Here is a 26510-nt window from a genome sequence, read left to right as displayed (position 1 = left end):
GGCGCCAAGCATATGATGAGTAAGCTGCTGAGAATGAAGAGAGCGACAATGAGGTGCTATCTTTCGATTAATGGTGTGAATCAAGAAAAGAACTCAGCGCTCAGTTTAGTTACTGGTCAATTGTGTTTGATATTGAACTGATTTTGTTGATGTTTGTACGATCCATCCGCCAGGCAGATTTTATGCTTTTTGTCGATGCTCTGGAAAATATCTTGCCGTGGATGTTCGCTCTAGACCACACGAACTACGCCAGATGGCTGTCAGTGCACGTTTGAGACTTGATTGCTCTCAGTACCCGGAACCCAGCTGTATTTTGTGAGTTTATGAAAGGAAACTTCACAGTTCAAAGACAAAACATGCTTTTTCTTCCATTGCAATGGATCAAGCGCATGAACAGATGAACGAGAAAATGAAAGGAACAACCGGTTTGATTGGACTCACCGAAAACCCAGATGCCATGCTTCGACGGATCACATCAGGTCCCGATCTTCAAAGGGTCGTTGAGGAGTATAAAGAAAGTTTCACAATCCATTTTTCTGAAGAAAACGTGAAACATCATGAGGACACATCAAAATTACAGATGTGATTCATATGCTATGTTCAGGACTTTCTTCAAGTCATTGAAGGAAGGGGCAATCCATTTGCTGAATCAGAAAACGACCTTCTTACCCTTCAAACGAGGAAGATCATGCCCAGTAACGTAGTACACGGCGCCAGGAACGCATACAAAATTGGATCCGGCCAATACTAAAAGTTTACAAAAAAGCGACTGACAACGTGATCGGCGCCAGTCACAGATTCTATTAAGAAAAATAACGTACCACTATTAGCAAGTATGAAATACAAGACACTTCCGGAGCCAAAATAAGAAGTTTATGGTGTGAAGAATGGTTCTTATTCGTGTTGTAGGTTGAATATTGCCCTCCAATCACACCGTAGTAACGTGAACAAGTTTTTTAAGCAAGGGAACATGCCCACTTCCTCCAAACGGTCCTACAGCAAACCTCTTGGAAAAACTGTAAAACATGACCTGACAGCTTGTCTAGAAGCACCGTTGGATATACGAACTACTATTCCTCGAGTCAGTTGAAAAGTATTCTATGGATCAGCCTTGGTTCATATGCTTGCACCCAGCTCCTGCAAATTTTTCAAAGATTACGCAGACATAGATTTTCTATCGCACATTCACAGCCAACTAGAGACGGTCAGTCGGATCAACGTTATATGGGACAGGTACATCAAAAGCAGCTTGAAGAAAGGAGAAAGAGAAAGGAGAGGTTTCAGACAGCGAGTCAGCCTAAAAGAATCGACTCCTATCCCTCGGAACTGGGCTGCTTTCCTCCGTACCGAAGAAAACAAAGAGCAACTGTTCTTCCTGTTAGCAGACCACTTGGCAAGCACGGATTTGTTTGGAAAAGAAGTTTATAGCACAAAAGGATTCAGATGTTGTGCCTTCGGTGTCAGCTGCTCAAGATGATTTGGTCCCTTGCGATCATGAAGAGGCAGATACGCAAATTATCCTCCACATTCGTCACTGTCTGGTCACCAAAAAGCTATGATACGAACCGTGGAAACGGGTGTGCTCGTGCTAGCTGTGGCCGCTTGCTCATACGTCCCACTTTTTGAGCTCTGGATGGACTTTGGTGTGAAGCAGCAGTACAGAATCATCCCAGCTCAAGAAATTCATCATACGCTTGGCCCCCAAAAGTCAAAAGTTTTGCCTGGTTTCCAAGCGATTACAGGCTGCAATACAGTATCTTCTTTCTGTGGAATTGGAAAGAAGAAAGCCTTTGATGTCTGGATAAGTTATCCTGATGCAACTGACGCGTTCTTGGATTTGTTGTCTGCGTCGACTGCTACGAGACCGCGAATGCAAGAGCTACTAGAGATATTTGTAGTTTATGCTATGAGCCGACAAGCGAAGTCCAGGGTGTTGACGAAGCAAGAAAAGTGCTTTTTGCCAAGGGACGGCAGATTGACCGCATCCTACTAACATCCGACGCCCTTCTTCATCACACCAGACGTGCACACTTTCAGACTGGCCGAATTTAGGGAAGAGCAGCAGACCCCATTCAGAATCCTCCTTCCCCCTCTAAATTTGGATGGAAGCTCGTAAATGATGGGTGGCATCCTGTCTGGCCAACGCTACCCGAGACTTCCAAGGCGTGCAAAGAACTGTTCAAATTCGGCTGCAAGAAAGCCTGCAAGCTACCATGCAAGTACATTAAGACTTCACTACCGTGCACTAATCTGTGTGCCTGTAATGGAGCGTGCTACAGATCTGACGCCAGCAGTGAATAGGCTGCTGAACCAGGGCACAAACTGCATACCACTTTTCTTTTCTTTCTTACCTCTTTTATTTCTTCCTTCAGTGATTAAAGTCATATCTTTAAACGAAAGTTATAGCAGTGTATTTGACTCTTAAAGGAGGGAAAACGAGGGGGGCAGTCGTAGTTTTGCGCGTCACAGCTGTCATCCCCGGTTTCCTTTGTCTAGTGTTGGCCACCTACTCCTATCATAACCGCCGCAGCCAAAATTGAAAAGAAACTCAGTTTGGAATTTTCCCCTACCCCCTCCCAGTTTCCCCTCTTTCCCCTATCCAGGATTTAGGATGTAATACTGTACCATTCAATCTTGAGAATGCCTCCTGAAATGGCGAGAACAAACTTAGAGAGCAGATCAGAATTTCCCTTCTTTAGCATTTCCCTCGGCGGAAATATCTAATCCTGTTTACTCCCTCCGAGGACATCCTCTGCACTTTCGCCATGGCATTAAATCAGTGATTATATAATATTGGATAAACAAACCAAATACCAATTTGAAACAGGCAAAAACAAACATTTCCCGTTTCCCCACTGTTAGGTGAATTTTACCCCCCTCCCACCCCACCCTCCCTTTGATGGTGGGACACGTCAAGCAACTTTTCCATCACTTTGCTTCAATTTCTGTTTACTACCGAGTATACACACCGAATATCAAGCTAAAATAGGGAAAAAGATTTTTTTTTGCTTTTCCCCTTTTGGGTGACTTTTACCCCCTTTTCCCCCCTCTTAGGGCGATCGGATCGCTTGTGTCCCAATCTCATTCGAAAGAGCACATCAAACTGCCCCTGTGGATCAACTTTCACACTTTTTTTTTCCAAATTTGCACGAACCTTTGACTAAGCGACTATTATAAGTTATGGAGAAAAGGATGAACAGCTTCACATGACCTCATAACGAAACCCATTGTACTCTCGAAAAAAAGAACTCTAACGATTCCTCTGATTTCCTTTTAATTTTGGGATCTTTATATTTGTCCCCAGGTGGGCAAAATTTGTATTTGTCGCGTAGACGGGGCACTGCGTGTTTTGGACACAATTTAAACAAATCATGCCGTATATTTTTAACACTATTAAAAATAATCTTTTTCAGATTTGAACGTTTTCTCGGTTCATTTGACTAGAACCATGAGAAAAAGAACGAGATAACAGTTTTTGTGGTTCCATTGCAAAAATTTGAATGTTAAATTTGTCCTTTTATCGCATAAGTAGGACGATATGAATATTGGAAAAGAAATGAGCTCCTGTGTCAAAAACAGCGTGGCTAAAACAAACATAAAAATGGATATTACCATTGCCGGACAGAACTGAGTCCGGTAAACATCCTTACCCAAGGGTAATAAGGTGATTACCGTGAATAATAAGATGTTCCATATCATTCACCAGCTTTCAGGGTTTTAATTTGAAATATCTTTGTAAATGTCCTGACTAATAGACAATCAAGTCGATTTGATTTGCTCCATTAGCTCAATCGTTTAAGTAAAGTTTGTTGACCATTGCTAAAACTCTTTGAGGGGGGAGGGGGTTGAAGAACAGCTTGTCAGAACACTGGTCAACCATAGTCTTTCAAATGTTGCAATTAAAAGGGTCAAACTGTTAGAAGTAAAATAACCTCTACCTCCGTTGAAAGATATTTGGATTTTTATAGCCTTCTTTCCTTTGTTCTTTTCTACATCCACAAAAACAGATAATCAAATTTCTTTAATTGGTTTATGGAATGTTAAACCAGTTTTCAAATGTTAGAACTAGAAGGGGTATAATTATTTATTTAGATTATAGAATTTTATTTGATGCAATATTTTGACATGAATCCTACTTGAGGTAATATAAAAATTGTGTGTAGGTGTCCAAGCGCTTAAGAAAACTTGCATTTTGAGAAGTCCATCTCAGGATGCTGCTCCATAAATTTTTTGAGCATGTCTTGCTTTTTCTGCTCCTCTGACGTAGGCAAACCCATCTACAAAATATTAAAGATAAAATAAGGCAAAACAAATCAGACATTCTAATTCAAGTAAAACAATTAAAAAGGAAAAATTTATAAAATAATTCTATATACATGTATGGACATATGTATAGAAGCAATTTGTTCAACATTGTGTCATTTTATATATAGGTGATAAAGGTATGTTCAATAAAGATAAAGGTATGTTACGGTATCATCAGATACTAACACAGCAAAGTTAGAATGATGTTGCACCAGCATATTTTTTGGATACATTTCTACAAATTCTTTTGATGATTCACATTGTTTTCAAGCGCGCAGTAAAAATATTTCAATGTAGCGGTTGAACCGCTGTGACGCATAAACCTTCAGCAAAAACCGGATGAAATTCGAAGGATCGCGCAAACCGACTGTTCTTGTACGAAAACGCATCCGTGTGAATCAGGGATAAGGAATTAAATATCACCTTGCAAACTTAACGAAAAAAGTCATTCAAAGCTTTTGAAAAAGTTTGGGAGAGTAGGAAAGAAGAGGATAGAAGCAACATCTATAAATTTAAGAACGCGCAAGATAAAACTTCGTTTCAAAAAAACTTATTTAACAGCTACTCAGTCGCTTAAAAAGACACGGAGGGAATCAAAAGGAAATATTTCTACAAAATTGTATCACGAACAATGGATTACTTTCTCAAAATTGAGTAATCAAGAGCTATTGTTCTTTTAAAGCAAAATTTTTAACTGACAGACAAGCCACAATTTTCAACTTTTAGCCAAAATAAAAGTGAAACCGAACATTTAATCACGCGAAGGATATTTTTTTATCGTCGAACGACTTGAAATCCAAATTTTGAAGATAAATTCGACTTCTACTAGAGTCTAGCTTTAGTGTTCGGGCAGCCCGAATGGCGTTTATCCTAGTTAGGGTGGTTTACTCCAAGATGTTGCTCAGGACTACTGATAAGGTTAAAACACATTTAAATAAAGGAAACGATTACATCCACGAGCATCCCTTTTTGACAGCAAAGGAATATTATCCACAAAGACTGGACTGCCACACTCAAAAATTGCTTGAGGATCAAAAAGGATGCTGAATGTTAGTATACTTGAATTAAGTATCCTCTTTTTTTTTTATTGATACCTTAATTTTCAACAATTCACAAAAATAATTAAATAAGCATATCCACTACTAGAAGGCCAAATAGCCTGTGCATAGTGGCTTGATTACTAATTAAATCACATAATCAACAGAAAAAAATCCCGCCACATACATAATATTCACAAGGAGCCTGCTCTCACCCTGCATCTCGACTAAGGAGAAACCCTTTGACCAGGGATTTAAATGATGAAACCGATTCAGAGTCTCTAATGCTCTCCAGGAGGCTATTCCAGAGGGGTAAACTAATCCAGGTGTGACGTGCAAGAATATACACATTTTCCTGTGCATTTCGATACTATATCCAAACCTGTTGGCTAAAAATGGAATTATTGTTTTGTAAAAGCTGAATTTTTCGTGATCGCTGCGATAAGAGCAAACGTCTTTCAAAACTCAATATAGAGTAAGATTATCCAGTTGGCTTTTGCCAATTTAATCAAGGTTAAATTTCATTCTTAAAGATGACCAAGTCCATTTTTATATATTCTCAAAGTGCCGATACTTAAACATAGCTGAAACTCAGTATTTGTACTGTTGTCAGGAGCTGAATTTTCAGTTCACTTTTTACAACATCCAAGATGTATCAGGCGTTGATGTGCAGTAAAGTATATTTGATCTCGTATGATGACAACGATGTACTAAACAGGGGCACCCATAAGGTGATTTTTTTTTGGGGGGGGGGGGGGGAGGGGGGTTACCTGGTCTATTCGGCACTTCCTTAGTAGAAATCTCAAAACACAAATTTTAAAATATAAGGCAGCGTCATTCAGCCAAGGGGGGCTGGCGCCCCTTTTACCCCCTTATGGGCGCCCACGGTACCATACCCACCATGTTTCGTTTGATTTATTATTTTCAACTGCAACGTAAGCATGACATTTAGATTACTTTAAGTAATCTAACTTCAATTAGATTATTATCCTTCCCTTCAATTTTAGCATAACATTTAGATTACCTCAGAACAGGCTGGTCTCTATTTTGGCTGGTCTTAGTTCAGTGTGGTTGTGGTATTAAACAGTTCAGTATTAAAGAAGGCCAAGTCCATTTTTGTATATTCTTAAAGTAACGACATCCAACTACTACTACTACTAACAACTCACCGCAACACCAAACCGCCTGAGGCCAACACAGCTACGCACGCTCCTCCTCCATCCCAATCTATTCAGAGCCTCCCTTTTCACACCCTCTCACGAAGTTCCCATTTCCTTTAAATCTTTCTTTATGACGTCCTCTAAGCCCCGACGAGGACGACCAGCTTTCCGTTTAGCCCTAGACGGTTGGTCGAAAAGAACAATCTTCGGAAATCTGTCATCCTTCATCCGCACAACTTGCCCTAGCCATCTCAACCTTTCTTTCATTAGAGCCCAAGAGAGCGGTATTGAACCACATTTTTCGCACAGCCTATTGTTTGAAATACAGTCAGTCATCCGGGTACCCAGAATAATCCTTAAGCAATTTCTCTGGAATACATCTAGCAAATCTTCATCCACTTTTCCAAGCGCCCATGCTTCAGAGCCATATTTGACTACTGTCGTCACTGTAGCTTCTAATATTCTATTCTTGGTTTGCAGACTAATCTTCCTATTCTTCCAAACTTTTTAACTGTGAAAAAACACCCTGAGCTTTGGCTATTCTACTTTTAACATCTTCACTGCTCCCGCCGTCTCTACCAATAATACTACCAAGGTAAGTGAAGCTGCCCACTTGATCAATCTTTTCATTACCTAACGTCACCTTTTCATCTTCACTTATTCCTAGCCTTAGTGACTTAGTCTTCTTAACATTAATTTTCAAAACTATTCTAACACCCTGAACTTGCAAAACCTCTGTCTATAATGACCTGTCTATAATGATTCAACTCGCCTCCAAGGAGGCGAGTTGAATCATTATAGACATTCAGTGCATGGAAGTGTTTATTTAATATATTTCCATTTATACACTGGGAGGAGGCGAGTTGAATCATTATAGACATTCAGTGCATGGAAGTGTTTAATTAATATGTGTGTTTTGTTTCTTTTTTGTTTATATTTTTTATTTTGTTTTTTTTTTCTTTCTCTTTATGTGTTTATTATGTTTTATTGTGATGTAAGATAAGTTTTTTTTTTATTTTATTTATTTATTTTATTTTATTTTTTTTTCCGTTGATAAATGCTCACGGATGTGGGACCGAAATATTCGGAGCTTTTGTGCATAATTAATTTTTTTGTATTTCACTGCCTTATAGAAAATTAAAACCCGTTTTTCTTGTTTAAAAATTTTTGTTTTGTTTTTAATGGAAAAGCAGTGTGGTCTGAGAAATTATTTAAGATGTTGCAGGAAAATATTTTGAGGAAAATGAAAAAGTTTGTGATACCTTGGATGTGAAGGAAGATATGTTTTGTGAGGAAGAATTATCGACAGTTTTAAAAGGAATATAATAATGTTGGAACAATGTGTTTTTTTTTTTTTTTTTTTTTTTTTTTTTTTTTTTTTTTTTAAGATCAGAGCACTTCGTATCGAAGCAGTTGTCGCAGAAACTTCAAAAGGGCTCATTCGATTGGAAATTGGAAGGGCTAGTGCTCTTTTTAATAGTCGAAAGTGATTGACGGGCAGCTAACATCCCCTCCACGCCCACCGTTTCCCCAAACACATCTAATCAAAATTTTGAGATAGCCATTTTGGTAACATAGTTGAAAGATCCGGAAATTATGTCTGAGGATGACACTCCCCCCATAGCCCTAAGGACAAGGGTTGTAAGTTATGCCCTGGAAGCATACGAGGTTTTTATAGAAAGCGTTGTCGTAAAAACTTCAAAAAGGGCTCATTCGATTGGAAACTGAAAGGGCTAGTACCATTTTTAATAGTCGAAAAAGATTGGAGGGCAACTAACTGCCCTCTCCCGCCCACCATTTCCCCAAATACATCCAATGAAAATTTTGAGATAGGCATTTTTTTCAACGTAGTTGAAGGGTCCGGAAATTACGTCTTTGGGGATGACACTCCCCCCAGAGCACTCAAAGCAAGGGTTGTAGGTTATGCCCTGGGGGTATATAAAGTTTTTTAGAAAGTGTCGTAGAAACTTCAAAAAGAGCTCATTCGATTGGAAATTGAAAGGGCTTTTTGCCCTTTTTAATGGTCAAGAGCGATTGGAGGGCAACTAACCCCCCTCTCACGCCCACCATTTCCCTAAACACATCCAATCAAAATTTTGAGATAGCCATTTTGTTCAACGTAGTTGGAAGTTTTCGAAATTAGGTCTTTGAGGATGACACCCCCCCCCCCCTCCACATACACATCCATCAGGGCAAGGGTTGTAATCTATGCCCTGGGGGCATATAAGGTTTTTATACTAAGCGTCATCGTAGAAACTTCAAAAACGGCTCATTCGATTGGAAATTGAAATGGCTAGTGTCCTTTTTTATAGTCGAAAGTGACTTAGGGGCAACAAACAACCCTTCCACGCCCACCATTTTCCCAAACACATCCAACCAAAATTTTGAGATAGGCAATTTCTTCAAAGTAGTTGAAAGGTTCGGAAATTATGTCTTTGAAGATGACAATCCCCCCAAAGCCCTCAGAGCAAGGGTTGTAAGTTATGCCCTGGGGGCATATAAGGTTCATATAGAAAGTGTGATCGTATAAACTTCGGAGGGGGCTCATTGGATTGGTAATCAGAAGTTCTACGACACTTTTTAAGATTCAGAGTGATCGGAGGATGGATACCTCCCCCCCCCACACACACAAACACCTCGTACTTTCTCAAAATGCAACTTATAAAAATTTTGAGATGGCCATTTGATGTCGTAGAAACTTCTAAAAAGGCTCATTCGATTGAAAATTGAAGGGACTAGTGCCTCTTTTAGTAGTCATCAATAGTGATTGGAGGGGAATTAACCCCCCTCGAACGCCCACCATTTCCCCAAGCACATCTAATCAAATTTTGAGATAGCCATTTTGTTCAGCGTAGTTAAAAGGTCCAGAAATTATGTTTTGAGAATGACAACCTCCGCCACCCTCGGGGCAAGGTTTTTAAGTTATACCCTGGGGGCATATAAGGTTTTTATAGAAAGAATGGTCTTATAAACTTCAGAGGGGCTCATTGGATTGGTAATCATAAGTTTTAGTACCCTTTTTAGGATTCAAATTGATAGGAGGGTGGATACCCCCCCTACACCTCATATTTCCCCAAAATACATCTGATATAAATTTTGAGATGGCCATTTGTTGTTGTAAAACTTCAAAAAAGGCTCATTCAAATGGAAATTGAAAGGGCCTTTCTTAATAGTCAAAAGTGATTGGAGGGTAACAAGCCCCCCTCACACCCATCAATTTCCAAAACATATCTAATTACAATTTTGAGATAGCCATTTTGTTCAGCGTGGTCTTTAAGGATGACACCCCCCCCCCCCCAGAGCCCTCAACGCAAGAGTTATAAGTTCTGCCCCAAGGGGATATAAGGATTTTATGGAAGGGGTGGTAGTATAAACTCCGGAGGGGGCTCATTTGATTGGAAGTCAGATGTTCTGGTTCCCTTTTTAAGAGTCAAAGTGATTTGGGGCAGCTGCCCCCCTATATTTTATTATCCACAAATACATCCAATTATAATTTTTAGATTGACAATTGTTCGAAAATAGTCGAAAGATCATATAATAAGGCCTGTGGGGTTGACAGAATCCCCCAGAGTCTGGGGGTAAGGGTTGTAAGTTGAGCACCAGGGGCGTAGAAGGTTTCTATGGAAGGGGTGGTCGTGTGAACTTTAGAAGAAACTCATTTGATTTGAAATGTATAGTTCTAGTTCCCTTTTAAAATTCAAACATGATGAAGAGCAACTAGTCCCCCTCCTTGACATCCTCTTGTGAGATAGCCACTTAGTTACAAATAGTCCAAAAATCATATAACAATGTCCTTAGGATAAACACAATCCCCAGAGCCCATGGGCAAGGGTTGTAAGTTATGCCCAGGGCATACAAGGTTTTTATGGAACGGGTAGTTGCATAAACTTTGGATTGGATGGAGCTCCTTCGATTGGAAATCGGAAGTTTTAGTACCCTTCTTAGAAAGAGTCAAAAGTGAATGAAGGGACGTCAGACCCCGTCCCCCATCCCATCATTCCCCAAAACATATCCAATCGAAATTTTGAGAGAGCTACTTTGTTCAGCATTGTTGAAAAGCCCAGTTATTGGGGTTGTCAACCTCCCCACGGTCCAAAGGACAAGGGCTGTAACTTAGGAAATTTGTTCTTTGTTTATACATCATATGTTATTGAGAAAGGTATGCACGTTTGAACTGTATTTCCCAAAAAGAAGAAGGGTATTCAGGTGAGCCTTTTAGAGAATTTTGAGGGGAGTGTTGAACTAAATCAAAATACGATATGTGTATACGGACTGCCAACACAGGAATAACTGAGCATATTAATTTGGAAAATTCAGGAAATGATAAGAAGATGATCAAAAAGGCAATATTTGCATGCTATCAACGCTACTACAACTACCACCCCCTTACTACAACTTCTCCATTAACGGTATTAAGGGGAAATTTGAACTAAATCAAAAGACGCTACGTGCATGCACATTGTCAAAATAACGCATCTCAAGAATTGATTTGGGTAAAGTTGGAACTTTCAGAGAATACTTAAAGAAGAGGATCATCTCACTAAAAGGCAATATGTGCACACTTCTGCTAATACTTCTGTTACTGCTACATTTACTACCACTACTACTACTTCTATTGCAACTATTTGTAGGGCTAAGAGCATTGAGATGAAAATTTCGAGAAGTATATGAACACACAGGTTATCAAAAGCCAAAGGAAATATCAGCAATATCAATACAACTACATTGACTACTCTTACACCTATGCCTAAGGACATTAAGGGGGGAAGATGAACTGAATCAGAAAATGCCCTCTGTATGCAGGTTGTCAAAAGCGCGTACCAGCAATATCTTAGGAACAGTTTGGTGTGTGAAGTTAAAACTAACAGGGCTTGTTGTGAGGGATGTTGAACTAACCAAAAGAAAATATTTGCATCCCAATGCTGCTGCTTCTACTCATACAACTGCTACTATAACTATTTCTACTGTACAAGCTAAGAGTATTAAGGTGAAGCTTTTAGGGAATATTTAGGCGGATATTCAACTAAAAAAAAAAAAAAAAAAAAAAAAAAAAAAAAAAAAAAAAAAACTATGAGCATGTGGACTTTCAAAAAGGTAACAAAACAATATCTGAAGAACAACTTATATTTTTAATTTACACCTTTAAGGGTAAGTTGTGGGGGATTCTAACTTGCCAGAAAGCACTATAAGTACTATAATACTACCACTACAGATAATGTAACTAATGACGCTAAAGGTATTACGATGAAACTTTCAGGGAACGTTTAGGAGTTAAGAAAAAAACTGTATGCATGCATGTTTTCAAAAGTGCACACAAGCATTATCACAGGCAGCACCACTCTAATAGCTGGAAATATTATCGAAACTTTTAAAGGAGTTAATTCAATTAAAAGTAAAACTTCTGGTGCGCTTTTTAAGAGTAACAAGAGCTTGGAGAGAAAGCAGCCTTTCTCTCAAGCCCATTCATTTTCCAAACGCATCAAAGTTAAAATTTTGAGACGGCCATTTTATTAAAACATAGTAGAATGGTCCAGCAACTATGTCTTTAGGGATATTAGGCATGTCACCCCCCAAAATTATGCAATTGGCCCATTATGTTTTAAACTAAATGTTGTTTTAAAATATGTAAAAGGGCATTGTAATTATGGTTGCCAATAAGATACCTCAGCAGTATATCGATAACGACTGGGGGTATTAAGTTAAAACTTTTGGGGATACTACTATTACTACTTCTGCTTTTACAACTTAAATAAATAAAAAGAGTGTAAGTGTATCCAGGTTGTCAAAGAGCATAGAAAGAAACTTTTTGGAATAATATTAAGTTATATTTTTCAGGTCAACTTCAGAAGCTAAAAAACTAAAAAGATATAAAATATTATTTTTTCCATGAAAAAGACTGTCATTAAAAAAAAATGAACAGAAATTAATTTTAAAAACTTTTTTCACAAAACAAGTTTTTCAAAGAAAAGTAAAGAGCTCCATTAAGCCAACAATGAGCAAAAATAAAATAAATAATCTTCGCATAAAGAAAGAAAAACGAGCAAAAATGGGGTTTTTAAAGGCCAAATGAAAATACTGAAAAAACACAACAAAGCGAATATTTCGAGAGGACAAACACCTTTCTTCTTCAGCGCGAAACGAAATAATATATCCAAGGAAAGTACCACAAAGCACTATCAATAAATTAATGAAACTCAAAACAAACAGAAATTACAATAAATAGCCAATACAAACTCAAAACGAGCAAAAATTAACAAAGTAGGGTTGATATCCCTCATGCCTTCTCAAGACTAGAACAAAATTTGGACCTTAATGAAAACAAAACACGTTTGAAATGTTTTCACTTTTCTTACTTTCATAAATAAAAAATTATCAAAACTTTAATGAATAAATATCAGTATATGTCAATTAAACTGACAGTCCAAGGTCTTTTTTTTTCTGAAAAAAGTTTGAAGAATAGGAAGATAAGTCTGCAAACCAAGATTAGAATATTGGAAGCTACAGTGATGACAGTGTTCAAATATGGTTCTGAAGCATGGGCGTTCCGAAAAGCGGATTGAGATTTGCTAGATATTTTACAGAAAATTGCCTATGGATTGTTTTGGATACCCGGCTGACTGACCGAATTCCAAACACTAGTCTGTACGAAAAATACAGTTCTATCCCGCTTTTCTAGGGCTATAATGAGAGAAAGTTTGTGATGGCTTGGGCAAGTTCTGCGGATGAAGGATGGCAGATTGTTAAAGATTGTCCTTTTTGGAAAACCGTCAAGGGCTAAACGGAAAGCAGGTCGTCCATGGTTGGGGTGAGAGGATGTCATAAAGAAAGATTTAAGGGAAATGGAAACTTCCTAAGAGGGTGTGAAGAGGGAGGCTTTAAATAGATTGGGATGGAGGAGCGGGCGTAGCTGTGTTGCCCTCAGGCGGCTTGGTGCTGCGGTGAGTTGTTAGTAGTAGTAGCAGTAGAAAATTTACAGTCAAGGACAGAACTCATAATAAATAATAGAAAATTAATAGGATTAAATAAGTAATAGGAATAAGAAATGTCATTCAATTTCTCATTCAATGTTCTTCCTCCCACTCCCCCTAAAAGGGGCCAGATATAGTCCTAAGCAATATATAAAATTTAGTTTTTTCTTTTTTTTTCGAACTTTCTATACTTGGCAGTATGAACCAACAGTTGATGAGATATAAGCACAAAAGATAATGCAAAATAACAGAATCAGTAAACTTTTGTACATAGCTTACGGGGTAAAATTCGAGTTTAGGAGCTTTTTGCTATCTTGGGAAAGTGTTTGAGTTAGGTGAAGGAAAATCTCAGGAATGTATCCATAGCTTAAGTAATCTCCTGGGAAGGTATGTACCTACCTCCACTCCTTCTCCCTCTAGAGAACACTGACCTTTGATGACCTACAAAAACTTTGTGTTTTAAAAGTGAAACCTTGCAAAATCAATCTTCTGCTTAAATGAAGCACAAGAAACATGTTTTCAGCTTCACAACTTTGCTCAACCCCAATTTATGAGGTTTCAAAGATCTGCAAATATATTTCTAAAATTTGTAAAAGACACACTGATATGTCTTAAAATTCTACTCAAATTCTAGAAATCTAGAAAATTCTAGAAATCGCATTTTCTAAACGAAAACAAGAGAAAAAGAAAGTGAAAGCTGAAAACTAAGGCATAATGTTGTCTTGTCAATATTCCAATAAGTATAGACTTGTCAAGTAGGCAAATTTCTAAGACTTTGAAATCAGAAGAGGGTTAAAATTGGAAGCTTGGCACTACCTTCTCAGAGTATGTTTTTGGCCATGGATTCATTACTAAAAGTTTGAATTGCCTAACTCAACAACTTTTCAAGATAGGAAGAAGCTGCTAAACTATAATTTTACTGCCTACGGCTATAACTGTGCCAATTCAAGAAGTGGGCAACACAATTACAACAACATTGATTATTATATACTGATTATTTCTATATAATTGGATATATATATCGATTATTTATATGATGATTATTTATATATTGATTACAATAGTTAATATATTGATTATTAAATATATTGATTATATCTGGAAATAACACTGAACAAGAAATCAAATGGTATATTTCTTTCTTCTTCGTTCTGATTCTTGTTCTATGCCCGTAAATTTCCCAAATGGAATTGGTCCATTTTCGGATCCTATATTTCGGATTTTCGGATCAATAAATTTCTGTGAAACACTTGGACTTTGTAATCCCTTTACGCTAAGTGAACACTAGATCTGTTAACATGTTGTGGAACGAGGGTGTAATCTTACATTAATATTAACCGAGGTCAAAAAGTTTAGAAACCCTTCATTGAAAAAAAAAAAAAAAGATCTTACCTCTTTTTGTCTCTGATCATACATCATTTTTTCTACCATCGATCTAGTTTCAGAATCTAAATCGGAGAGCTTCGAATTTTCTGGTTGGACCTTTTTTGTGTTGATTTCGGGGTCCGTTGTAACCAGTCGTGTCCACCATTCCATTTTATTAACCTTAAAAAAGCATACAAAACACGGTTCTAGCTTCAATTCAAAATATCAGATAAAAAAATGAAGTTATATTTGCCATAAATGGCTATCGGCCCAATTGTATAACTAGAAACATCTCCAAAGTAGAAAAATGTCTTCTTTTTTATTTTCATTTGATTGAAAGATTATATTTGCCATCACTTTCCACGTCTATAAATGTAATCCGTACATAACTACAAACTGTAATTACTGAAAACTTGTTTTTTTCTGCGGTGAAAGTGTCTCAATTCTGAACATCCAAAATGAACCAACATTTTGATACACTCAATTTCAAGGAGACATCACCTACCCCCTCCCCTAGTTTAATTTTCTTGTTTTTTGGTATAATTACCACAACTTCCCCTACAATCCCACTTAAAAAAGTTTGTCCCTGAAATTATTGCAGTCTTTGCCCCCTCAATTTTGAGAACTTCAAAAAAATCATTGTGTTGGCAACATTTTTATTTATGGAACTAAAATTATACAATCTAGGTCTAAGAGAGTTGTACCTTCCCGTTTCATACCATAATCTCCAATAGGACATGGGACGAAAGGACAATAGGACGTGTTCCTTAGGATAAAGTTAAACTAAATAATCTATATAAACGGGGATAGGACTAAACCTTGCTTAGCGCCCTATTTCCCACCAAACCAACTACTATAATCACTTGCTACCTTAACCGCAGCGGTATTATTCTAGTACACACCATTAATAACTTTAATGCACTTATCTGGTACACTACGCAAGGATATAACCTTAATTATAGCTATCCTATCAGCTGAATCACATTCCAGTCCATAATCTATAAAACTGAGAACTAACTATTTGATAATTCAGAGCCTTTACAATTATTCATCTAAAAATGGAAATTTGGTCGACGCATCCTTTCCTATTAACAGACTTTTCTTCCCTTAAAACTTAACCTACAATGTCTCTTAGTTTAAAAGTATCATCATACTCAGTAATGCTATCACCTGAGTAATACTAATTTAGCCTGGTTTTTGTTGGAAGTTAATTAATTTTAGACTTGAGAGGCTGTATTCTTAGAGATGCTGTAGATAAAGTTTTAAAAGAAGAACAGTGGGGTTTTTGGAAGGGTAGAGAGTGTCGATCAAGTTTTAACTCTTAGATTAATAATTGAGAAGTGTCTGAGTTATCAAACGCCTCAGTTCTCAGTTTTACAGATTATATAGATTATAGATATATGATTATATATATTTATAGATAGACAGTTTTATAGATTTTCGATATATGAGGAAGCGTTTGATTCAGGTGATAAAACAGGTTTAGCGAAAGTCCTATCCTTGTCTGTTATACCAGATGAGTCATTACAGTGATTAGTGCTTTGTACAAGAATGACATTGATGCAGTTTACGTGAAAAATGAAATTAGCACCAGGTTTTGTGTTAAATCAGTTTAGCGTGGTTGCATCCAATCCCCATTTGTATGGATAATTTTGATGGATTTTGTCCTAAGGAGCACAACAAAGGCAATGGACAGCATGGAATAATTTTTGGGAAGTAGAACTTTCCTAGACTTTGATTACACTGATGATTTATTATTAAGGATCCTAGATAAAAATGTGAGCCAAGTGAATGAATTTTTAGAGGTTTTGAGAGTTAAGGGTGCAAGAATAGCTTTGAAAATTTATGTTAAGAAGACTAAATGGCTAAAGGTAGGAATGAGTGAAGGTAAAGAGGTGATACTGGGTAACGAGAAGATCAATCAAGAAGTCAGCTTCACTCACTTAAGCAGTATCAAACAGTTCGTGGTAACGAAATGTAAGTAAGGAGCGATGCGGCTCAATAGTAAGTGAAGCTCTAAGAAACAGTCTTCATAGAAATAGATACAGAACAGAAATAGAATAGAAATAGAATAGAAATAGTAAGCGAAGCTTTAAGAAACAGAGTCTTCACAGAAATAGATACAGAATAGAAATAGAATAGAAATAGAACAGAAATAGTAAGCGAAGCTCTAAGAAACAGAATCTTTATAGAAATCGATACAGAATAGAAATAGAATAAAATAGAAATAGTAAGCAAAGCTCTAAGAAACAGAGTCTTCACAGAAATAGTAGGCGGAGCTCTAAGAAACAGAGTCTTCATAGATATAGATACAGAATAGAAATAGAATAAAAATAGAATAGAAATAGTAAGCGAAACTCTAAGAAACAGAGTCTTCATAGAAATAGATACATCAAAAGAATCGAATTTTGATGCTTATTCAAAATATAAAAGACTTGATTCAGCTGATAGAAGATCTTTTCCTTGTTCGGTATACCTAAAGAAATCAACATAATGCCTCTATAAATACCACAATCACGATTATTGCCTATCTTGTAAGAGTGTTTAATTAAAGTTTTCCTAAAATTACTGGGTATTCCCGAGGATCTTTTTTCAAACACCATATTTATAATATTCAATTATTTATCCCTAGCTTCATAACCATCATGCATAAAAAAAATCATTTATCGTGTTTTTAATACCTGGGGCCTTAGTATGGATCAATCCTCTTGATACTGTCCCTAACTCCTCCTTGAAAAATAGATCTTGACTTCTAAATTGTCCCCACATTTAATATTGCACAGTAAAAATGGAAGCTTTGTTTAAACTTAAAAACTTTAATTTAAAATTTTTTGGCATGCTGACCAAAGGTCTGCGTTGCGCAGGTATCCATCTACTGATTCAGTGCCTTCGGCCGGGAGTGCAATTCGTTTCCAAATGATGTAAATGTTAGCATCAAAATTAGAGGATCTGTAAGAAATTTCCCCCATTACGTACAAGTTTTTCCCTGATTCAAAAAATTCCGCGCATTATGAACGTATATTTCCTGTATTCTTTTGTATATATTTCCGTTATTTTCTTAACAGACTAAAGAAGGCCAAGATCTGATACTTTCATGAATTTGATGTATGCCATGTTTGAAGAGTTTCAACTAGGTTATTAACTAAGCTTGAAGCAATTTTATTGAAATTAATTCAACTTTATAAAAAAGATAAGTCTTAGAAGACAGAAATGGAAAGCCAACAAATCATTTTTACCGTTTTTGATCACAATTATGTTTTGCCACCCACTAGATAAGCGTAAGAAACAAAATCTTTGAAATGGGGCGTTTTTTCAGAAGTGTAGTTGACACGAAAATAATTTGGTCAGGGACATGCGCGAAAGCAGGCTACTCCTAATCTCCTGCCAGTACCTAAATAACAAAAACCACACTGCCTTTCTATCATAAACACAAACTGCAGGTAAAACAATTGGGAAATTTTTAGGACATTAAAACTTGCTCAAAACTCAAATGAAAACTCAAACTCATTTGAGTTTAAAGCAAGTTTCACTGTCTTAAAAAAAATTCCTATTGTTTTACCTGTTATTTGTGTTTATCCTGCTTGTACCATATAATCTCTCTGGTTTTTTTTTGCTGTTTTGATAAATTTGGACTTGGATCTAGTGTAAAATGTGCCCACTCAGAAGAAGGAACCTAAAAGAAAAGTTAAGTAAAAAACTAAAGCTAAAAAAGTACGTACACTTAAAACAGATAGCGGCATTAAAATTTCCATATGGCAAAAGCAGACACCGTAATATATTTTTCCCACAAGAATATGGCCAATACCATACTAATAGAATTGAAGATCAAGCATTTTGCAGTAGGCATCAAGACATGGCTAATTGCAGGAAAAAGCCAAGACAGATAGTCCGAGTAATTGAGAGACAAAAAGTGTTTATATGACACGGGTAAATGGTGGGAGTAAGTATGACTCCCTTATTGGACAAGTACTTGCGTGTTAGTTTTTGGTTTTTGAGTCTCAAGCAGGTTGACCAAGAATTTAAAATTGACATAGGACCATTATATCTAATAGGCCAATCCATAGGCCAATTCATAGGCCAATCCATAGGTCAATCCATATGGCAAATCCATAGACTAATCCATAGGCCAATCCATAGGCTAATCCATAGGCCAATCCATAGGCCAATTCATAGGCCAATCCATAGGCTAATCCATAGGCCAATCCATAGGCTAATCTATAGGCCAATCCATAGGCCAATTCATGGGCCAATCCATAGGCCAATCCATAGGCCAATCCATAGGCCAATCCATAGGCCAATCCATACGCCAATCCATAGGCAAATTCATAGGCCAGTCCATAGGCCAATCCATAGGCCAATCCATAGGCTAATCCATAGGCCAATACATAGGCCAATCCATAGGCCAGTCCATTGGCAAATCCATAGGCCAATCCATAGGCCAATTCATAGGCTAGTCCATAGGCCAGTCCATAGGCCAATCCATAGGCCAATCCATAAGCCAATCCATAAGCCAATCCATAGGCCAATCCATAGACCAATCCATAGGTCAATACATAGGCCAGTCCATTGGCTAATCCATAGGCCAATTCATAGTCCATTTCATAGGCTAGTCCATAGGCCAATTCATAGGCCAATCCATATGCCAATCCATACGCCAATCCATAGGCCAATCTATAGACCAATCCAGAGGTCAATACATAGGCCATTCCATAGGCTAATCCATAGGCCAATCCATAGGCAAATCCATAGGCCAATTCATAGGCCAATCCATAGGCCAGTCCATTGGCCAATACATAGGCCATCCATAGGCCAATCCATAGGCCAATCCATAGGCCAATCTATAGGCCACTCCATAGGTCAATACATAGGCCAGTCCATAGGCCAATCCATAGGCCAATCCATAGGCAAATCCATAGGCCACTTCATAGGCCAATCCCGGGGCCAGTCCATTGGCCAATCCATAGGCCATCCATAGGCCAATTCATAGGCCAATCCATAGGCCAATTCATAGGCCAATCCATAGGCTAATCCATAGGCCAATTCATAGGCCAATCCATAGGCCAGTCCATAGGCCAATCCATAGGCCATCCATAGGCCAATTCATAGGCTAATCCATAGGCCAATTCATAGGCCAATCCATAGGCTAATCCATAAGCCAATTCATAGGCCAATCCATAGACCAATCCATAGGTCAATACATAGGCCAGTCCATAGGCTAATCCATAGGCCAATTCATAGGCCAATCCATAGGCCAGTCCATCGGCCAATCCATAGGTCATCCATAGGTCAATCCATAGGCCAATCCGTAGGCCAATCCATAGGCTAATCCATAGGCTAATCCATAGGCTAATCCATAGGCCAATCCATAGGCCAGTCCATAGGCCAATCCATAGGCCAATCCATAGGCCAATTCATAGGCTAATCCATAGGCCAATTCATAGGCCAATCCATATGTCAATCCATACTAATAGTCATCACTTAAATTTATTTCTTTTATTTTAAAGTTGAAAAAGTGAGAGTGCCCCGTCATGTAGGCATAGCTAGCTGTTTTTCAATGACTAGCTGTTTTTAAGGGAGCAAGTAATGGTTGGTTGATAATGGTTATGCCTTGACACTGATGTCCATATATTGGACTTATTTGAATTGGACTTAAGTTAATTACCTACTTCTTGTTCTCCATGCACACAACATTAAAGACTGAGTTTCTCTAAACCAATGTTTGCGGGTTACAAAAGCGGTGAGCACAGATACATTTTGAGTCAAAAGAAGTATTTCTGGAATCAAAGGTAGTAAACGAAAAACCATAGATTACAGGCTTTTACGAGTTTACGTAAAAGTTTAGGAGGCTTTTGCAAATAGAACGGAAAGTTTGGCAAACATTCTGAAGTTGCTATAGCGTGAGCAGTGCCTGAAATTAGGAACAGACCATCAGGTTCAGGAAGGCGAGGCCAGTAACAATCAAAAGAATGAAGAAGGCTGAAATAAACCCTTTGGTGATAATTTCACACCTCTTGTTTTCTTTTATAAGAAGAGAATTCATCCTTAGAATTAAAAATACCGCCTCTGAGTAAGTGCTTTTAATAAACAGCTGAATTTTTCAATCTGAAAACCCCTAAACGAATCATCATATTTTGCAAGAGACAGGACTTTTGCAATGGAGGCAAGCACGAGCTGTCGAGTTCAAATTTTACTGCCAGAAATTCTTTGTAGATATCTAACAACGTAGAATTCTTAATAGTAGTTTCATAGTCAACTTTCCAGTTAAACTAAGAATCCATTCGTAAAAAAAACGTTCAGAGTTAACTAAGAACTACATTAACAACGGCGACATCTACTTACTAGTAAAACGAATGAGACTCGGATTGAACACAGTAATCAAACGTACTGAGTTTACAGATATTGGCTATATCAATTTGAAAAAATGCCAGATAATATCTTTTCAATTATCACCACCAGTCTTTTAATATTATTCTTAATTACCTACCTTTTCCATGCTAATGAAGATTGTTTTTCTATCTTCTAACACCCACGTAGAATCTTCAACTTTTACTTCATTACACAAGTCCCCATCTATAATAGGCGGCTGTCCTCGTATCCCCACCTAAAAGAAATAAAACAGACTGATCAGCATGTTTACATACTCAATTATAACCAAATAAACACTTCCAACTAAAAATTTGTATTACTACAATACGCCATTCAATCAAAAATTAAAATGTGAAGGGAGGGGGTGTAATAATGCTGAGATTGAAGTTTTTGGGGTTCTGATGAAAAATTGAGCTTTATTTTAGAGTGAATGAGTGGTGCTGATTATCACCGAGTTCTCCACTGAAATGGTCCGTAAGGATCTCCTAGAGATCCCAAGTTACCCTTTAGAACGCATTCCTAGCCTCTTCTCCTAGCCATTCCAAAACCCCTTCCCAGCTCCTGTGATTTCCAGAATTCTAAATTAAACCGCTTAGGTTCCTGTCTTGCAATATTTTACGTTGAATTGGGAAAACTTGACTTGTTAAAACTTTAATACAATTTACGAAAAAGTATCAAACTGCTGTTTCAAATAGTAAGTTTTACTAAGGTCAATAATCGCCAAATACATCAAGAAAAAAAGAATAAACAGTATCGAACAGAGATGTTAAGAATTTTTTTAACTAAAAACGTTTTTAATAAATATAAAAGACCAGAAATTGGCCCTTAACCCACCCCCAAAATATCTGAATTAAGTGCCATAGCCGTTTGAATATTGCTTTTGAACTTCTTATTACTATTTAATTGTATTTCATTATTTGTTTTAATTGCAGATATTTTATTACGAAAAATAATCCAATTCAGGGGAGGTCCAAAAGGCAGACCCGTCGCGAACTCCAACAGCAAACTTTGGAGCATCCCTCCAAGGTTCCAAAAAGAAAATATAAATGGAAACAAACAGAATTACGCGAATACAGAATATTGGGAAAAAAGTGATAGACATTCCCGACTGATATTCACAGGGTATCTTCAGTGCCTGAATAAAATTTAATGCCACTCAATTATTACTTTGAAAATTTCTTGCTGTTCTTTAATATTTATTTTGCTTTGTACCGTCTGAACTGCTATGCTTTCTCTTCTTTCTTTTTTGCTCTTCTTTTTTTTGTTTTGAGGAATATTTTGTGTCATATTATTTGTTGAGCTCGTTAGTCATTATATTGCTCGAAGTGACTGATCTCTCTATGCAGACTATTTATAAATGTTTTGTATAAATATATTTTTAAAGACTCTTGATTTAGCAATTAGTGCAAAGCATATTACGAAAACATTCCAAATCGTCACAGCAGAGTGAATATAAATGGTTAGACGAAAATACATTTGTTTAACCGTTCAGCACATAAGTTAACATACATGGATGAATTAATTTAAAATAAACTCCAGACAACACCGAAAACTCGTTTTTCTTACGCGCAATCAGCAGCGACGCCAATTGGGAGGAGAGCAGCATCTGCCCCCTCTGGATTACCCCTCCAGATTTAAAAAAATAGCTTTTTTGGAAGTATTGAAAACGCCTTTTTTGGTGTTTTTGTTGAAAAATTAACGACAAATTTTAATTCTCCACACTTAGATTTTACTAATAAATTTTGCTTAACTGCCCCCCTCCCCTACCGCCCTTAAAGTTTCGTGAATTGACACCACTGGTCATCAGCAAAGGTTTCTTAATAGGCTTAAAGCCGTTGAGTCAGAGGCAAAACTGGTTGTTTAGGTCTGATTATATAAACTGATTTATTCCACCATTAATTTCATCAGCTTGTTACATAAGTGGCAGCCTTTTATCTGCTCACGCAATGCAATATATGTTGAAAATATCTTGTATCATCTATTGAGGTAATGAATCTATCATAAAAATCTATATCTATATAATCTTTTCTCAACTATCTGGTATCATCTATTGAGGTAATGAATCTATCATAAAAATATATATCTATATAATCTTTTCTCAATTATCTGGTATCATCTATTGAGGTGACGATTCATCATAAAAATCTATATCTATATAATATTTTCTCAATTATCCGGTATCATCTATTGAGGTAATAAATCTTAAATCTATTATATAAATCTATCTGTATCTATATCATATTTTTCTCTATTGTCTGGTATCATTTATTCAGGTATTAAATCTATAATAAAAAATATCAGCTGAACGAGGATTTGTGAAAGTATCCCTTATGGTTCGTTTACACATTGCGGAAATTCATGCGGATTTAGCAATCCGTGCGGAAATTCTGTCCGTTTTTGTGCTAGAAAAAATCTCTAGCTTTCCGCAACCTTTTGGTCAAATCAGGACGGAATCTTGGCAAAATTTTTAAATGAATAAAATCATGAGTATGGATTATCAAACACAACACGATCTTATAACTTTGGTTCAAGGCTACCCCAGCTTATATGATCCTGCGCACCCAGGCTATAAGAAAACTACGAAAAACGATGTCATTTGGCTCTCTAGTGTTCAAAAGCTTTCAGAAGAGGGTAAGAACAGAGGTCATGCCGCTTCAATAAATTGAAATCTTTGCCTTAAAACGCAGGGTTACTTTAGCTATAGTTCGAACAGAAATGGTCAGATTTCCGTATGGATTTCTGAGATGTGTAAACGAACCATAAGCATTTAGGAGAAACTTAGATGCGGTTTGTTGTATTTAACCCAAAATTGCTAATTACACCTAAAATTAAAAATGACTTAATTTTAAGCAAAAAATAATATTTTTATACAGTTTTAACGTACTTATCTAAAAGGAGGAATTTCCTAGCACATGATAGAATTATGCATTTAAAAAATACGTCTTTTTATGTTTAAAATTATCTTCTATTCTTCTTCATATAAAAAAAGAAACGAAAAAAAAAACACAAAAGCACTGTAATTGAACACAAAGAAAAGAAAAAGGAAAGAAAGGAAGAAATAAATACAGGTACAAATAAAACGATTTACAAAGACGCTACTTTACCTTAATATGCTTCTTCGCAATATCAACAACAATATCACGTGACTTTGGAATGAAATTCACATTTAAAGGAACTCGAAGCTCGATTTCTTGTAAAGTTTGAGTCCACCTAGAACACACAATATAGAAAGAGAAGATCACCAAAGGATAAATTCAAGCAAATGAGATATAGGATTCGGAACTTTAGAAGACGTCATTTGATTAGATAATTGTTTAAAAGCCAGTTCGTAGAAAACTAAGGTCAGCCAAATTTATTTTAAAAGTTTCCAAAAATATTTTGAAAGCACCCTATTTGACAGATAGAAAAGAAGAAAAAGAATATCAACAAAAACGCCAATTTTTAGTTATTATTGTAATGACAAATAATCATAATATAATTTTTAATAGCCTATAAACAGGGAGCGAAACATTATAATAATGTTAAAAGAAAATTAAGATCTTTAAGTTTTAAATCCTGAGCACCAGAGTCTTCCCCAGAAATTATTTTCCCCTTTTTAAAGTCCTACAATAAAAAGTAATGGATATTTTCGGATATTTTGATAGCCTTATTTTAAATTTTTATAGGAAAAGGCACTTATTGAAAGAAATGAAACGTGAGATGAAAAAACACAAGAAATACATTTTTAACCACTCTAAGAACCCCCCCCCCCCCCCCTAACAACAAAATTAGCAAGGAGCGTGGTATTCTGTAACATGCAAACAAAAACATAATAATATTTTGGTTTTCAAAGATTTTTACCTCCTTAGAAAAAAAAACATTACTTTGAACTGTATTCGTCACTCTGAAAATGTTGACATAGTTGCTAACTGAACCAGGAACAACACAATATCATTTAAATCAGGAGCTTTTAACCCGATTAGGATATGAGATAATAAAAATGTAAGAGCCTTTGAAAGCTTTTTTCGATCCAATTATCAACGACTTTGAAGCTCAATTCATTTTTTTAATATAATTAGAAGTATTCGAATATCTAAAAGAGAACTAAAACTTCATGAAACAGGAATATGATGGGGGGGGGGGGGATTTGAAGCATTCTTATAAACCTTTTTCGATCCCTTCTCCCCCTTCACGTAGAAGGATTTTACGATCGTATGCCGTTAAGGATTAACGGCAGATTAATTTTTCGGATTAAAAAGACTGCTTCTGAAGCAGTTTTCAACACTATATCTAGGAGAGGACTTTTAGAGGGGGAGGGGTCCTAAACCCTAAGATTCTTAAAATAATTTGACGTCAGAGATACCGAATACACTTTTTCCACAAAACACATGACAGAACGATCGATTTTTTTTTTCTGATGTGAAAGGTAACCTAAAACTAACAGCTTTTATTCTTCCGCTAAAATATAAGGTATATAAGAAGAAAATTTTTGTTATACCAGACTTTTAGGAGACTCAACCCCATTTCACAGCAAAAAGAGAAAGGAAAATAAAAGAAAAAATAAGGTAACTTGGCTAGTTATTTCCGTTTTATCAACAGTTTATTGTTTTCTTCTAATAAATTTTGGTCACCTTCCTCTTCATCCTCCAGTTATTTCTAACCTCCCCGATTCAGGATTCCCCATACAAAAAGGAAAATACGGAAAAGAAAGATAAGTGATTGTTTGACAGGTCGCAACTGTATTCATTCTTTCGTTTCACCTTCTATTCATCTTTTTGTCTTCTTAGATCAGTTTTCAGAGTTTTATTTATTCATCAATGAATTTACACCAACCACTTTAACTTAGTCTCTCCCGTAAGGCTCTATGGCCAGGAAAAAACGGGAGAATTTTATCCTTCAGTTTTCATCCTCGGCTTGTTTCTGGATTCTTGGATCAATTTTCCTCTTCCTAGATTTTCATTCTTCAATTGTCGAATTGTTTTGGTCCTATGGATTCAGTCTCCCCGGAAAAAAAATGTAAAGACGAATTTGCTTCTTTGATCAGTTTTATCATTCAGTTTTCATCCTCGACTTGTTTCTGGCTTCTTGGATCAATTTTCCTCTTCCTAGATTTTCATTCTTCAATTGTCGAATTGTTTTGGTCCTATGGATTCAGTCTCCCCCGTAAAAAAAATGTAAAGACGAATTTGCTTCTTTGATCAGTTTTATCATTCAGTTTTCATCCTCGACTTGTTTCTGGCTTCTTGGGTCAATTTTCCTCTTCCTAGATTTTCATTCTTCAATTGTCGAATTGTTTTGGTCCTATGGATTCAGTCTCCCCCCCCCCCCCC

General features: G+C 36.7%; 1 protein-coding gene across 3 annotated transcripts in view; it reads right to left on the bottom strand.

Annotated features, from left to right (window-relative positions):
• Positions 1 to 4069: 4069 nt before the first annotated feature.
• The window catches only part of nudC (nuclear distribution C, dynein complex regulator), a 69554-nt gene continuing 47113 nt past the window's right edge, over positions 4070 to 26510 (bottom strand). For 2 of the 3 annotated variants that reach the window (XM_089087472.1, XM_089087473.1), the window contains exons 4-7: positions 24306 to 24411; positions 21320 to 21436; positions 14863 to 15015; positions 4070 to 4277 (exon numbers count right to left, since the gene is read on the bottom strand). In XM_089087472.1, coding sequence (XP_088943598.1) covers positions 4176 to 4277; positions 14863 to 15015; positions 21320 to 21436; positions 24306 to 24411 — 478 coding nt within the window. In that variant the 3' untranslated portion in view covers positions 4070 to 4175. The remainder of the gene's footprint in view (positions 4278 to 14862; positions 15016 to 21319; positions 21437 to 24305; positions 24412 to 26510) is intronic. The other variant, XM_089087471.1, reaches the window with a different exon arrangement.

Source organism: Artemia sp. Qi Xiang Cuo, chromosome 4, assembly GCF_049724085.1.
Source record: "Artemia sp. Qi Xiang Cuo chromosome 4, ASM4972408v1, whole genome shotgun sequence".
Lineage (NCBI taxonomy): Eukaryota > Metazoa > Arthropoda > Branchiopoda > Anostraca > Artemiidae > Artemia > Artemia sp. Qi Xiang Cuo.
Note: the sequence above shows the minus strand (reverse complement) of the source record. Positions and strands in the feature narration are given on the sequence as shown.